Below are 17,500 nucleotides of genomic sequence, written 5' to 3' on the forward strand. Positions count from 1 at the left end.
CAATATATGGCTAAACTGCTAATCCTGCTAAAACAGAGTTATAACAATGTAATATAATAAGTCTTAAGCCAAAATCAAAAAAAATCATATCAATCATGCTTGCTTTAAGTGGTTTAAAACCTGATCCTTTCGCTGACCCGCTCTTCCACCAGCACCTGTCCCTCCTCCGAGCAGGAGCTAGCTATAAAAACAAAATGACTGTGGAATCCGAACGTTAGACTTAGTGAGTTATTATATTATTATTGTACCTCGTTCAATAAATGCCAGTTCGGTGATAAAATTCATTTCTCAAGTTTTTCATTATTAGCATTATTAAGGCGGCGAAAGGCGGTGAGCTGACAGACTCGTTAGCACGCCGGGCGAAATGCTTAGCGGCATTTCGTCCGTCATTACATCCTCTCCCCACCAAATTAGAAAGGATCATTATTATTATTATTATTATTATTATTATTATTATTATTATTATTATCATTATTATTATTATTATCATTATCATTATCATTATTATTATTATTATTATCATCATTATTATTATTATTATTATTATTATTATTATTATTATTATTATTATTATTATTATTATTATTATTATTATTATCATCATCATTATTAAGTCAGTGAGCTGGCAGAATCGATAGCACGTCAGGTAAGCGGTATTTCGTCCGTCTTTATGTCCTGAGTTCAAATTCCGCCGAGTCCACTATGCCTTTCATCCTTTCGGGGGGTCGATAAATTAAGTACCAGCGAAACACTGAGGTCGATATATTCGACTAGTGTCCTCTACCGAAATTTCAGGTCTCATACCTTTAGTAAAAGATTATTATTATCATTCAGTAGTTTTATTCTAATAACGTGCTTTCACTGCACTACCGAGCGCAGCTCTGTGTGCCTTGGGTATGTGCTGTGGTTTGCTGTGATGCTCTTATGGTTACTGTATTGAAAGTGCTCTGCGTAGGATGTGTGCAGTGCCTATTAGTGCTATTTTCTGTATGTTATATATATATTTGTTAGTCCTGATGTTTTTGTTATGTATTTGTCAGAATATTTTTTCATCATACCTAATGATAGGAATTGTTTCTGTTTTTAGACTCCACGTTCCAGGTCTTTGTATTTGGGAAGTTTCTCCATTTCTTTTAGAGAAACGTTGTCATCTGTTGGTATTGATACATCAATTAGAAAGCAATTTTTCTCTTCATGATCTCTAACAACTATATCTGGCATATTAGCCTTAATTTCTCTATCTGTGTGTATTGGCATATCCCAGAGTATTGTTGCTTTCTCATTTTCTGTGACCTTTTCTGGCGTAAGAGCGGAATTATTAAGAAAAAATAAGGAAGTTCGAAATGTGGCTTATTTTGCACACGATGGACCGATTGTGCATGTTATTGTGGTATGGGCTCCCTATTGTATATGTTGTTATTGTGTGCCCCCCCCCCTTCGTGGTTACGATGCAATACTCCTTACTTTATGTATTTCTGTGAAGTGAAGGCTCTTTTGTGAGAGATGCTATGTGATCATAGGCTTTTAATCTTCCTCAAGGTTTCAGTTCCAGAGTGTAGATAGCCATGGACACGGTTTTAGTACTGTATTAAGAATACACCGATTTTCTACCTTATAGGTAGTGGGCAACGATTTTCTTCACTACTTCAGGGAGTGACGACCCTACCTGACACGAGTCCCGGGCTCAGCTGGCTCCGGCTGACAGTACCCGGTATGGGCCCCTATCCAGGGTTACGAAAGGAGACAACCTTCAAAGAAATCCAGAGCGGAGCCCGTAGGCGGTTTAGTGTTCGACCCGACACTCTTCCGGCAGCTCCTGCAACCAAGCTGGTGCCAAACGTAATTCTCTGCACTCCTTTGGACTACGTCAGCAAGGTCGAGAGAGGAGTCCTGACGATTGGGCTACCCAGGATTTTCTTACATCTAGCCCATTGTCTCACGCGACAAAAGGATACCAACAATATAGCAAAATACCTACTGACTGGGATTATAAGTTTATAAGTTTCGCGCTTGACTAACTGAATAAGCTGTCGGGCGAAACGAAAGTTCCAGTCGGCCCGAGTCGTACAATATATTTGACTCAAGGCACAACATCGAGTACCACCAACAGCAAATATTCCGTTGATAAAATAACTTCAGTTTAACATATATTCAAATGTGTGTGAATACGTGTGTGTGCGTGCGTGCGTCTATATTTTTGTGTGAGTAAGCGTGTGCTAGGTATGTATTTATGTGCGTATGTACACAAACATATATATACAAGAATATATACATGCGTACATATACGTGTGTGCGTGTATGTGTATGTATGCATATATATATATATATATATATGTGTGTGTGTGTGCGTGTGTGTGTGTATACATACATACATACATACATACATACATACATACATACGTATATATATATATATATATATATATATATATATATATATATATATATATATATATATATAATATCATACATGTATATACATATACATATGTGCACTGATGCTTGCAACTTTATCGACAAAATACTTTTCCGGAAAATCGTTCAAGCCTACACTCACACATCCCACACTCACACATCAATAAATGCACACACACCCACCCCCCACCCCAAACCCCCCCCCCACACCCCCACACACACACACATACCCATGCAAGCACCCCGGAACACATATCTGCTCTCAGCATCCAACAACCTTATGCCAATATCCGTACACCCGTTCTCGAATACTAATTAACCAATGACAAATTGATTAACCTGTCATTTAACAGCTGGGGTTTCTTTTTGTCTCTGTTTCTTTATTCCTTTTTTTTTTTTTTTTTTCATTTTTACTCATTTCTTTTATCAGTTAATACTCGGCCACTTCTTCGCGTTTTCTCAAAATTCACCTCTAAAAGTTTCAACGCTTCAACACAGTCTCTGCATCTGGTCAACTTTCTTTGCCCGTCCTTATATTCAAATATCTGTTTGCCGCCTATTCCACCTCTACATACCCACATACACATATCCAGACAACCACTTGCACACCGACGCCCTCGCGATATAATATTCATCATATGAATAGAAGTGAAGAATTACACTTCAGAACATATACATATGTTTTATCGATTATCTCTCGTTATTCAAATCAATAACGTTCAATTCCATCATTTCCAGAATCCCCCAGGCCAAACCAATACACAACATCTGAAAACTTGATCTCAATATTAAAATTATCACTTATTCTACAGAGAATATTCTGCATATACCGTTCTCTAATTCTAAATAAAGGCTTCCGAGCTATTCCTCCGTCTGGAGAATGGAGCGATGAAGCAGGCAATTTCTGGGACATACTGAAGTTAACAGTTCACAGAATAATCTCACCTTTTAGAGAGTATTAAATTTTCTAATTTTTAATTACGCATGCGCAATGTGTAAACCATATTCATTTATACATACACACACACACATATATGTATATATGTGTATTTTATATGAGTGTGTGTGTGTGTATTTTCATTTTGCGTTCTTGTCCCTTTTTGGTATTTTATATATATGTGTGTGTGTGTGTGTGTGTACATATATATGTATATATAGTTCCTGGGAAATATTTTAGCCACCATTATAATAAAGTATCCAAAACATTGCAGTTTTAAGGGAGAGTGTTTATCAATATTTGTTATGCACGCACACACACACAAACATACCCTCTCTCTTTCACACACGCGCGCAAACACGCACACACACACACACACACACACACACACACACACACACACACACACATACATGTATATCTATATACACATATGAGTTTGGAATGAGTAAGTGCGAATGGGAAAGATAAACAGACAGACATAGACAGATAGATAGACAGACAGACAGACAGACAGACAGACAGACAGATAGATAGATAGATAGATAGATAGATAGATAGATAGATAGATAGATAGATAGATAGACAGACAGATGAAAAGGTAGAGAGGACGATGTTGAGACGCTGAAATATAGTGTGATTAATGAGAACAAGTTTAATAAAGCCCCTGATGTTGTTTTCCCTTAAAACTGTTCGCCTGTTTATTGAAACCTTCATCATGTTTGTATGGCTTCCCAAAATAGATTCTCGAAAAACCGGAAGTAAACTACCGGATGTGTTTTCATTTTGGTATTATTTTTTTTTACTCTCTTTTTTATGAGATCGGAAATGATATTGAACCTGTGTGTAATGGTGCAAGCAAACGCCGTAGATAAGGGCTATTAAGTTGAATAACGTAAACAACGTCTTGCTAGAGACAGCCATCTTGTCAGGCGGGTAGTTTGCTACCGAACGAAGATACTAACAACATCTTGCTGGAGTTGGTGTTTTTGTTAGGTAGCCATGCTTCTCCGATAGTTGTTATTATAGCTATGGCTGTTGTTTAAGTGGAGGCGCAATGGCCTAGTGGTTAGGGCAGCGGACTCGCGGTCATTGGATCGCGGTTTCGATTCCCAGACCGAGCGTTGTGAGTGTTTATTGAGTGAAAAACACCTTAATGCTCCACGAGGCTCTGGCAGGAGGATGGTGGTGAACCCTGCTGAACTCTTTCACCACAACTTTCTCTCACTCTTACTTCCTGTTTCTGTTCTACCTGTAATTCAAAAGGCCAGCCTTGTCACACTGTGTCACGCTGATATTGCTCCAATCTGGCCAGCCCCAAGGAAAACCTAAGCTAAGAGCATTAGATTCCTTACACACACATACAAACATACATTTAACACATACATGCATACAAGATGCAAGCATGCATATGGCAAGTATATACACACACATGTAAATTTACCTACAAACATATAACATACATACATACATACATACATGCATACATACATACATACGTACGTACATAAATGCTTACATACAGACATCTATACATTGTCTTATTATTTTAACAACCACAGGGTCTCATCATTATTCGTCTTCCTCATCTTGTATTCTCTGAAGGACTTTTTACTTAACTGAAATGAGGCTTCTTCTCTTTTCTTTCCGACCACCACATCGGTTACGCTTTTACCTTCTTTTGTTGAACTTATTTTCATTTAATTACTTTGATTTCATGCGTTTTAAGTTTATTATCCTTTTGATATGGTATCTACGAGTATTTATTGTTGCTTCTATCCTTGTTGTCGGCTTTGGTCTGTTGTTTCTTTTTGACGTGGAGTAAGAATTTCCAAATGCGCCAGCTGTGCATCTCCTTTTTTTCACGAAATTTATCTTTTGTACTTGTTAATTTGTTTTATTTATTTTTCGATTTTTACTATAAAGATTTGCTTTGTTTAATTTTACTTGTTTTACTTGCGAATTTAATAGCGGCTTTCGTGGTTATTACTTGAGTCGGTGAATAAAATACATCGCTGACGACAACCACGGCGGTGATGGCGGTGATGGTGGTGGTGGTGAAGAAGAAGAAGAAGAAGAAGAAGAAGAAGAAGAAGAAGAAGAAGAAGAAGAAGAAGAAGAAGAAGAAGAAGAAGAAGAAGGAGGAGGAGGAGGAGGAGGAGGAATAGGAGGAGGAATAGGAGGAGGAGGAGAAGAAGAAGAAGAAGAAGAAGAAGAAGAAGAAGAAGAAGAAGAAGAAGAAGAAGAAGAAGAAGAAGAAGAAGAAGAAGAAGAAGAAGAAGAAGAAGAAGAAGAAGAAGAAGAAGAAGAAGAAGAAGAAAGATGATAATCATAAGATTTAGCACATCTTCATTTAATGATGCTCTCAACGCTTCATTGTGTCGAGTTGTACGATAAGGATGATGATGATGATGATGATGATGATGATGATGATGATGGACGACGACGACGACAATAATAACAACAACAACAACAACAACAATAACAACAACAATAATAATAATAATAATAATAATAATAATGATAATAACATCAATGATATCTTTATTAACAAGAGAAGGTTTACAATCAGATCGAGAACGGGAGAGGACAAATAATAACAATAATCTTACCAATCTACCAATCATTTTACAATTTCGATAACTTAAATCTCATTATTTCAGTGTAGCACCACTTTGTGTCGTGTTTTCTATTACACTATAGATATCGATTTTACGATTTTGGTTATTGCTCTCCTCTCTGTGGTTCTGTGATTAATTCTCATCATTCGCTTCACTCGTTCCCTAATTCGCGTTGGATTATCAAACTGAACGGCTCAATCACACTGTTCTACGGCAGCCGAAACAAGAAAAAAAACGTGATGAATTTGGCAGAGTCGTTAGAGCAATGCGTAAATTGCTTTGTAGCGTTTGTGCTGATTCCCTGCGATCTGAGTTCAAATCTCAACGATTTCAGTTTTGTTTTTCATTTATTTTTTTTTCTAAACAATTAAGTACAAGTACTCACTGAGCGATTCCTCCTTCTCTCTCTCCCTCTCTCTCTTATTCTCTGCATGTGTGGTGGGGGTGTCTGTTTTTCTTTCCGGAAGAGAACAATTAAAGTCAGATCGAGAGACGGTTGGACTCTACCATATTAGAAATACCCAAGAAAAATACGCTTTTTGTAACGACAGCGTCCATCAAGAACTGAGGTTCCAAAGCAAGGCATATGTCTAGTGTATTACCTTTCTCCCTACCCCGTCTCTCTTTCTTTCTCCCTCTCTCTCTTTCTTTCTACCCCGTCTCTCTCTCTCCCTCTCTCTCTCTTTCTTTCTCTCTATCTCTCTCTCTCCCTCTCTCTCTCTCTCTCTCTCTCTCACTCACCCTCTCTCTCAATCACCATCGTGTACTTTTGCAAGAATAAATAGTGTTGTTTCAGATTGATTTAATAAGTTGATCAAAAATCAAAGGAGTTAAGTTAATGCTCGGAATCTTTGCAGAAACTTCTTCAAGACTAGTGAGAACCGACCTCAACATCTACAAACAGAACTTTTGTGGAAGGTGGAAAATCAGGAGACTCTGGTCCGAATATCTGCAGTAAAGTGAACACCTCTAAATCGAAGCAATGACTAACTCTGTTAGACCCGAACAACCTAAATTTAGGTCAAGCTATAACTCAAAACACTGACAAAAAAAACCCCACAAAGTATGAATTAAATTAATGAATTCAACGGGATACACTGTCTGCAAGTCGTTGGGTTCAGCATATTATCCTCCATTTTCTAATTGATATATATTTATATATATATATATATATATATATATATATATATATATATATATATACACGACGGGTTTCTTTCATTTTCTGTCAACCAAATCCACTCACAAAGGCTTTGGTCGGCCCTTGCCCTCGGTGCCGCACAGTGGAACTGAACCCGAAACCATGTGGTTGGAAAGCAAATTTCTTACTACACAGCCACATACATACATACATACAGAGAGTTTATATGAAACATTAGCGACAACAATTCCACTGCTCAATGGCAGGCTGCAATAGTCATGGGTACTGTTTCTTCTTCCAGTCTCACCAAGTAAAATGTGTTTCTTTCTTTCTTCCTTTCTTTGTTTCTTTGCATGTATGTATTTATGTATGAATGTATGTATGCGCATCTTTGAAAATGTGAGCATTTACGAGAAAACCGATAAATCGGTGTTTTTAAACGAAAATCCCCTGTGATATATGTTCCGCCTGAGTTGCATTGACACTCTCGTGCAACTCAGGCGTTACAGTTATTGGCCTGTTGGAAAGCTGTAATCAACGACGCTATTGTTCAGAAAATACAATATACAAAATCAAAATACAAAATAAATAAAAAGTAAATAAATAAATGCGTGAATAAATGCTTTAAACACGAACTTTTTAATGCCACCCGACAGGAGATTTATAATGCAAGAGCAGGTTACTTCAGTTAGCTGCCATGTTTGTTGTTGATCTGTAAATGTTTGTGGTCGTCAGATTCTGTATAAAAAGATGAAAAGGGAATCCCTAGGATGGCAGACGACTCAGTCACGTGAGTCATTAATATTCATGAACGTGATGAAAGAAAAAACAGAGGAGTTGATATGCTATATTTCAATTTATCTCATTATTTTGTTTTTATTTCCGCTTCAGTACTGGTGGTGGGGTGGCGGGGAATAAAAAAAGCAGGGAGGGCTATTACAGACGATTAAATCGAACGCTGTATATGACTAATACTTATTATATCGACCCGACCTCAAAGAGATAAAAAACAAAACTGACCTCGGCAAGATTTGTAGTCAGAACCTAAAACTAATATTTAATAGAATATTACCGGCCTGTCAATCAATATTTCTTTCAATTTTTTTGTTTTATCTCCAAGCGTCCATGATGGCTAATTTCTCATTTGACTGAGACGTCTGCTCTTGTAGAGATGAGTTATTTGGTCTTTATATAAACACTGCAAACTAAAACATGGCGCCTATCGTCAATACAGACAAGGCTTAACATTTTAGAATATTTTGTTGGCAGTAGTTCTTATTGATTTCTCACATATACACAAAGCCATAGTGTTTCAGGAGGGACAATCGATTATATCGAATCTACAATACATCACTATTACTTTATTTTATAGACTCCAGAAGGTATATAACGGTCCATAAATCGGAGCGTAAAGGTCCCCTCAGAATCGCTGGCGCATCGAGAAGAATTTTGTAACTTTACGTTCTGAGTTCAAATTCCACCGAGGTCGACTTTGCCTTTCATCCTTTCGAAGTCGATAAATAAGTATCAGTCATGCACTGGGGTCGATGTAATCGACTTAATCCCTTAAGGCCTTGTGCTTCCAGTAGAAAAGGTTATTATTGTTGTTGCTGCTGTTGTTGTTGCTGCTGCTGCTGCTAAGGCAGCGAGCTAGCAGAATCGTTAGCACGTCGCTACGGATATTAAGAAGATAGTGGATGAACAGAATCGATAGGGGTTCCAGACAAAATACTTTGCGGTTTTTCTTCCGGCTCAATGGGTTCAAATCCCACCGGGGTCGATAAAGCAACGTACCCATTTAAGTTGTGGCTTTGATGTAATTGACTGACCACTCCCTTCAGATTTGTTGGCCTTGTGTCTAAACCAAAAACAGCTATTAAGGGGATAGATAAGTGGATCGGTATAATCATTAGAGCGTTGAAACAAATACCCTGCGATGTTTTCTTTCGCTCTTTAGATTCTGAGTTCAAATCTCGCCGAGGTGAACCTTGCTTTTATTTTTCTGATGTTTGTAAAATAAAAATAAAATATCAGTTAAGTATTGAAGTTTTTGTAATCGACTAATGCCCCCATTTCAAAATTGCCAGCCTAGTGCTTTTATTAAGAAACCAATATTCTTTTCTACTCTAGGCACAAGGCCCGAAATTTGGGTGGGGCCAGTCGATTATATCGACCCCAGTGCGTTACTGGTACTTAATATATCGACCCCGAAAGGATGAAAGGCAAAGTCGACCTCGGCGGAATTTGAACTCAGAACGTAAAGATAAACGAAATGTGAAGGCGGTGAGCCGGCAGAAACGTTTGCACGCCGGACGAAATGCTTAGCGGTATTTCGTCCGTCTTTACGTTCTGAGTTCAAATTCTAGACTGTTGATTAACAGCCCAGCCAAGATGGTATTTTCTTCATCTCCTACTCTTGTATTTGCACACATTTACAAAATGACTTTCTGAAATGAACTTCCATTATGCAGCTGAGGAGTACATTTTCATTGCACATCTTATGTTGTGTTCTCACTACATAAATAAATGATGTTTGTACGAAACGTTCGTACTGCTATAACCTAATACATTCTTGTTGCTTTTCTTCATATATATATATACATATATACATACATGCATACATGCATACATGCATACATACATACATACATACATACATACATGTAAACTTTGCAATGAAGAGTTTAGCAGTGACAACGAAGTTTCGGCATGCACACAAGTGCTGATGGCAATCACGCAGAATTTTCGAAGTCACTGCCAACCATTTCCTTGTAAATATTAACAAACAAATAAATATAAGCTCTACTTAAAAGTGTTGAGTCATCTTTTAGTTTAATACTAAATGGTTTTCATATTCTTATATATTGCTTGACATAAAAACAAATATTAATACCTTGATAACTAAATACATATATATATATATATATATATATATATATATATATATATATATATATATACGCACGCACACACACACAGACATCATCATCATGAGTGTATGTATGTATGCATGCATGCATATATGTATGTATGTACTATGTACGTATGAATAGATTATGCATGTTATTACCACCGTTAATGAACGAATGAACAGAAGGAAGGGTGTGAGGAGAGTGTGAGAGGAGGGAGACACTTGTACGCCAGTCAGCCAGCAAGCAAGCAAGAAGAAAAAGGCAGAAGATATTAACGAAAGCCGGCGGAGCTATCACTATTGGCTTGATTGACCAGTCAATCTAAAATGCCCAGAAGATGCTGCTGTGGTCGTCTGCTGATGAATTCGTATAAAATATTTATGACCTTCGCTAACAACCAGGGAATTAAGACTCTTTACGACTCATCAATTGATAATAATTGAAGATCCGAACAGAACAGAACACAGCAGAATTTACAATATCTTTATGTGTGTGTGTGTGTACATATGCATATATATATATACATAAATGTGTGTGTGTGTGTGTGTATGTATATACTGTATGTATACGTATGTGTATATGTATATGTATGTACATATATAGATACATATATATATGTATATATTCAGTTTTCCCTATATATTCTCTGTACGTATGATACTAAGCACAAACTCACATGCACACATGCTTATATATATATATATATATATATATATATATATATATATATATATATATATATATATGCAAATAATTACAAATATATACAGACACAAATTCATGCATACATGTATATATGTGCTTGTGTGCGCGTGTGAGTGTATGTGTAAGCAAATGTATGTGTGTGTGTTTGTCTGTGTATGCATATTATATTTATACGTATACATATATGCATGTATATGTATACATATGTACATATATACATACAGACAGACACATGCATGTTTATATATATACTGTATATAATTGAAAGTTATACGCCCGTATACATATATATACATATGTTTATATATATACACGCACACTTACATACATACATAAATATACCCATACACGTATATGTGTATGTATGTCTTTGTGTGTGTATGTATGTACGTATGCATACATGCATCCATGCATGTATGTATGTATATACTTTTAATTACGTTTATGCATGTGCGTGCTCGCATACGCATGCACGCGTAAGTACATTCACATGTATTCTTGTATATCTATGCGTACATGCGCGTTGGTACAATGCAAGCCTCTTCTGTGAAGACGCGTCCACCACACACAACCATTACCACCCACACGAATCCCTGCCTCTCGCGATCTTCCTTGTATAAATCACAAGAGTTGTGACGTCGGCGTGGTCAGCGAAATGATTTGTGGCGTTTTATTTTTTGTTTGTTATTTTTTTTTACTTATTTATTTATTTATTTATTTATGTATTTATTCATTTTTTTTTTGTTGCCGTCACATTTCAGATCGCCGTAAAACGAAGATGGCGATATAATTTCTGCTGTTCCCACGATAATACTACGGACATATACAAGAACTCTAATTTTTCATATCATCCATGACAGTTCGTAAGATTTCATTCAATCAACCATGCATAGCCTGAAACTTCAGCTGACGTTTCGGCGTCAATTTAAATTGATATTTCCACCAACTCCATAACTGCTGCCGCTACTACTACTACGACGACGACAACGACTACTACTGCTGCTACTACTACTACTACTACTACTACTACTACTACTACTACTGCTGCTGCTGCTGCTGCTACTACTGTTGCTGCTGCTGCTACTACTACTACTACTACTACTACAACTAAAACTACTACTACTGCTGCTGCTGCTGCTGCTACTACTACTACTACAACTACTACCACTACAACAAATGCTACTACTACTACTACTACTTCTGCTGCTGCTGCTGCTACAGTTGCTACTATTACTACTACCACTACTATTATTAAAGCTAGTAGTAGTAGTAGTTCTTTTTCTTCTTCTTGTATTGAAAGGCAGCGAGCTTGCAAAATCGTTAGCACGCCGGACGAAATGCTAAGCGGTTTCAGTTCAAATACCACCGAGATCGAATTTGCCATTCATCCTTTCCTGATTGATGAAAATATTAGTTGAACGCTGAGGTCGATGTAATCGAATGCCCCCACCCCCACCCCAATTCTAAATTTCAGGCCCTGTGCCTATAAATAAAAAAGGATCGTTATTAAATCAGCATGCTGGCCGAATCGTTAGCACGCCGGACAAAATGTTTAGCAGCATTTCTCTCCTCTTAATGATCTGAGTTCAAATTCCGACGACGTTGGCTTTACTTTTCATCCTTCTAGAGTTGACAGATAACGCATCAATCAAGCGACGGTGGTGGTGGTTGTGTTTTGCCGAACTGCTAAGTTACGTGGACGTAAACACACCCACACCGTTTGTCAAGCGATGATGAGGAAACACACACACACACACATCTATATATATACGACGGGCTTCTTTCAGTTTCCGTCTGCAAAATCCACTCTACTATATAGCCCGAGGCTATAGTAGAAGACACTTGCTCAAGGTACCACTAAGTGAGACCGAACCTGGAACCATGTGGTTGGGAAGCAATTTTCTTACAATGCCTGCGCCTATACGTGTATATATATGTGTGTGTATATATATGTGTATATATATATATATATATATATATATATATATATATATATATATATATATATATATATATATATATATATATGTATATATATACATATATACATATATATATATATTATTTACTGGATGATTCTCTCGTCACATCAGGTGTGGAGGAGCTGCTCTCTCGAACTTGCTAAGATCTTTAAAATATTAATCATTGACAAGTATTATTTGTCTATCTATTTATCTGATTATCGTTTATCTTTACGACTATCTGACTTACCACATAATTATTTCTGTCAATACTAAACCTATCCGTTTATCCGACTTATTCAGCACATAATTATTTCTATTTCGTTTTTCGCATTTGGTTTGTAAGATTCTTGATGTGAACTCGTGTGTTGAAACAGGTTTTACTGTATTTCAGGAGGATATTTATGCTAACCTGTACCTGAGAAAGCATGTCACTGGACAGTTCGCGAATGGCGAGAAAGTACTGTGGCGATCACAATTGATTAATTGATCGATTAACCGAATACTTAATCAGGCAATTAATTCGTAAAACAGCTAACCGATTGACGAACAGTAAAGAAGTAAAAATTGAACCAGTGCGTGTGCTTATTAGTGGCATAATGACCCTCCCGAGATACAACAATTACGTTAAATGCAGGGATGAGCAAAAGTAGGCGCAGGCGTGGCTAGAAGCCTACTTCCCAACCACTGGTTCTGGGTTCAGTCCCACTACGTGGCACCTTGGACAAGTGTCTTCTACTATAGCCTTTCGGGCCGACCAAAGCCTTGTGAGTGGATTTGGTAGACGGAAACTGAAAGAAGCCCGTCGTATATATATATATATATGTGTGTGTGTGTGTGTGTGTGTGTGTGTGTGTGTGTGTGTGTGTGTGTGTGTATACATATGTACGTATGTATGCATGTATGTATGTATATGTTTGTGTGTCTTTGTTTCCCCCCCCCCCCAACATCGCTCGACAACCGTTGCTGGCGTGTTTACGTTCCCCGTAACATAGCGGTTCGGCAAAAAGAGACCGATAGAATAAATACTAGGTTTACAAAGAATAAGTCCTGGGATTGATTTGTTTGACTAAAGGCGGTGCTCCAGCATGGCCACAGTCAAATGACTGAAATAAATAAAGGAATGAAAGAAAAGAATATTCGTTAGCGTTCATAGCTTTCGTTGCGTGTGTGTGTGTTTAAGCTTTATATGTGTACGCATGCGTGTGTGCATGCGCATTTGTTTACATGTGTACGTATGCATGTGCGTGTGTGTGTGTGTGTGTGTACGCGCATTTATGTGTGACCGTGTATGTGTGCGTGTGAGAGTGCAAGTGTGTGTGTGTGTGTGTGTGTGTGTGTACCTGGGTGTGTGCGTATGTTTTCCTTTGTCCGAAGAGAACGAGGCACGTCAATGGAAAATTCGGATTCGTTGAATAAAAACACTCTGCATTTGGTTGGTTACATAGTTTTAAATGTCGTTGTAGTTGTTTCACCCCAGTATAACGCTGATCCTGCACGTCTGCGTCCAATGGTTCCAGCGGTGACCATCTCGACTTATTTTTAGACACAGTGTATCTAGGACTACATTATCCTATATATACCCATCGGTTTCAATTCTCTATCTCTCGCTCTCTCGATAAGGAGGTAATTATGTTTTGGGAGAGATTTGGCTGCTATTTCTAGCCGGTCGGGTGACTGTGTAGAACCCTTCCTTTTCTTTGTATGTCTTTTCATGTGTGTGTGTGAGTGTTATTTAATGTGTATTTGTTGTGAGCGTGTTCTTATGTTTTAATGTGTGTGTGTTTGTGCGTGTGTGTGTGTGTGTGTGTGTGTGCGTGCGTGCGTGCGTGTGCGTGTGTGTGTGCACGTGTGATCTGTAATTCAAAAGTCCGAGGAGAAATCGGAGTGCTTCGATGGAAATAATAAGACTATTCTGGCAGCAACACCGCATTGTATACCGTAGCAGCAGCAGCAGCAGCAGCAGTAGCGGTAGTAGTAGTAGTAGTAGTAGTAGTAGTAGTAGTAAATGTGACAAGGGTGGTGGTGGAGGTGCTGGTGCTGCTGATGCTGCTGGTGGTGGTAACAGTGGGATGGATGATCGTGGTTCGGTTCTTCTGGTGGTGGTGGTACTGCTACTGCTGGGGGCGGCGGTGGTGAGGGCAGTCAAAATAGAAACTATTGCGTTAGATGTTGACCGAGAAGCGCTCCTAGACCTGGACATGGCCGGATGCTGAAGGCAGCAGCATAAAAAAAAAACATGTGGAAATGTTTTGGATTAGTGACAGAAAAGGACTACACAACGCCGATAGATCTTATAAACAAATATATGTTATATATATATATATATATATGCATACGACATTAAAGCAACCAAACTGAGACGACAAATGAATAATTGACGAAAACCAATTTATCAAGATGCTGCTCGCCTCGCAACTTTAACTGTGAGAGAAAAAATGAAAGCGAAAAATAAAGAGAGAGAGAGAGAGAATCAAGCACAGAACGGGAGAGAGAGGTGTGGAAACGGAGAAAGAAAGCCTTAGTGTGACTATAATAATGGGCATAGTTAACTGTACTTTTTGATCTGATCACCTGCCTGGAAAGTATGAAGCAAGGCAAGAATAAGAAGCTGACAATTAGCCTTCCCCGTCGTTAAGAAATCATTAACACCTCAATCATTTAATGAGATCAGTCAGACAGTTAAGATCTCGCAAGCCAGCTTGCCAACCGTATAATAGTCCAGCATAGAACAGTCAGTCACAGACATGCTTATATATATAGTTGACTTCAAAACCAATTTGGTTCCGGGTTCAGTTCCACTGCGTAGCACGTTGGGCAAGTGTCTTCTACTATAGCCATGGGCCAACCAAAGCCTTCGGAAACTGAAAGAAGTCTGTCATATATATGCATATGTGTGTGTATGCGTGTGTGTGTGTGTCTGTCTGTGTCTGTGTGTGTGTATGTGTGGCTTTGTTCCAGTGTTTACCCCCCACCACTGCTTGATAACCTAAACTGGTGTAGGTCTTTTTATGTCTCCATAACTTAGCGGTTCGGCAAAAGATATCGAGAAAAATACATGTATGTATGTATGTATGTAAGCATGTATGTATGTGTTTATATATATATATATCCCAAGTATATACATACATATGTATATGTATGTGTGTATATGCATATATATATATATATATACACACACAAATATATATATATGGGTATGCGAGAGTGTGAGTGTGTGTGTGTGAGAGAGAGAGACAGATCCTTTGGGAGACAGGTTAATCTTTCTCTTCTTATTCTGAATGATGTCGCATAGCACGGCAACTCTGAGTAGCGACAGAGTTAATCAAGTTTCAAATGAGTAAATAATAGACTCGAGTACATTGTCACAGAAATTAATTATTTTATTTCAAGAACAATATTCCGTTTCATTCGTTCGTACTTACTTCCAAACGTAGAGGATTCCGTACGCAACATAATCATTGAGAGTTACCCAACTTGATCCACTGTTTTTTATGGCTGGCTAGGTGTCACTGTTAACACTAAATCCAGACGTTCTCATTGGTTTTAATTGAATCCGATTCTATAGCGACGACAACATCGATAATATAAACAGACCTCAGTTCCGTGTGCATGAGCGTGCGTGTGCGCGCATATTTGTAAGTGTGTGTGTGTGTTTGTGTGTGTGTTTGTGTGTGGGGGCGATTGATGTAATAATCTGCAAGAAAACATCCGGTAACACGGTGCTCAGCGAACGAAGTCCCTTGCGATATTTGTTCTGCACCGTGTTGCAGAAACAATTCCTTAGATCTGTCGCCTTTTGGAAATGCATGGTCCATTAAAACCTTTAACCAATGATGTTGTTATTCGCCAACTGCAATATAAAATAAAATAGCAAATAATATATAAAGCGCAGTATCATATAAAATATGATATGGATGGCCAGATAAAAACTATTTAGTTCTATCTCTTTAGGTTCTGGGTTCAAATACTAAAAAGGAATTTTGCTATTCATCCATCCTGGGGCGATAAAATAATGGTTTGAAATTTTGGCACAAGCCCAGCAATGTTTTTACGAGTGGTGAGGGTCAAGTTGATTGCATTGACCGCAGTGTTCAAATCGAAAATATTTTTTCGACCCCGAAAGGATGAATGAGAAAGTCGATCTCGGCAGCATTTGAACTCAGAATGTAAAGCTGGACTAAATGCTACTGAGCATTTTGTTCAGAGATTTTGCCAGTTCGCTACCTGAAGGGCCGATAACACGATACAACGCTATAGTTCACTCATTGCAGTGTATAAAATAAGGATGTGAATGAAGTGATAGAATTGAAAGGAATGGCAAGACAAAAAAAAGAAAAACATCTAGCGCAATTTAGTTATGTCTCTTTATGTTCTGAGTTCAAATCTTATAGAAGAACTTTGCCTTTCATACATTTAGGACCGATAAAATAAAAGACGCTATAGTTCACCAATTGCAATATAAAATAAAGATATGAATAGATATAGAATTGGTTGGGATGGCTTGACAACAAAATATACTTCATGGTATTTAGTTACGCATTTTACTTTCTAAATTCAAATCCAATTAAGTACTTTTGTCTTTCATTCATCCAGAGTCGATAAAATAATACGACGCTGTAGTAAATCTATTGCAATATAATACAGATAGATAGATAAAATTTATAGAGATAGCTAGACAAAAAAAAAATACTTTGTAATATTTAATAACTCGTTTTTACTCATGAATTCGGTTCTTATTAACGAATTTTGTCTTTCACTCATTCAACACCGATGTAATAAATACAATGTTATCGTTCGTTCACTAA

The 17,500-nt window shown here is 37.7% G+C and overlaps 1 protein-coding gene across 4 annotated transcripts in view; it reads right to left on the bottom strand.

The window, feature by feature from the left end:
* The window catches only part of LOC106872935 (MAPK/MAK/MRK overlapping kinase), a 211,678-nt gene that overhangs the window by 28,048 nt on the left and 166,130 nt on the right, over window positions 1-17,500 (bottom strand). For 3 of the 4 annotated variants that reach the window (XM_089359495.1, XM_089359496.1, XM_089359493.1), the window contains exon 14: window positions 16,060-16,545. The exons of the other annotated variant lie outside the window; for it this stretch is intronic. In XM_089359495.1, the coding sequence (XP_089215621.1) occupies window positions 16,535-16,545 (11 nt within the window). In that variant the 3' untranslated portion in view covers window positions 16,060-16,534. Of the gene's footprint in view, window positions 1-16,059; window positions 16,546-17,500 lie in introns of those variants that run through there. 4 annotated transcript variants of the gene reach the window in all.

This window comes from Octopus bimaculoides, chromosome 11 (genome assembly GCF_046866305.1).
Source record: "Octopus bimaculoides isolate indiv1 chromosome 11, ASM4686630v1, whole genome shotgun sequence".
NCBI lineage: Eukaryota > Metazoa > Mollusca > Cephalopoda > Octopoda > Octopodidae > Octopus > Octopus bimaculoides.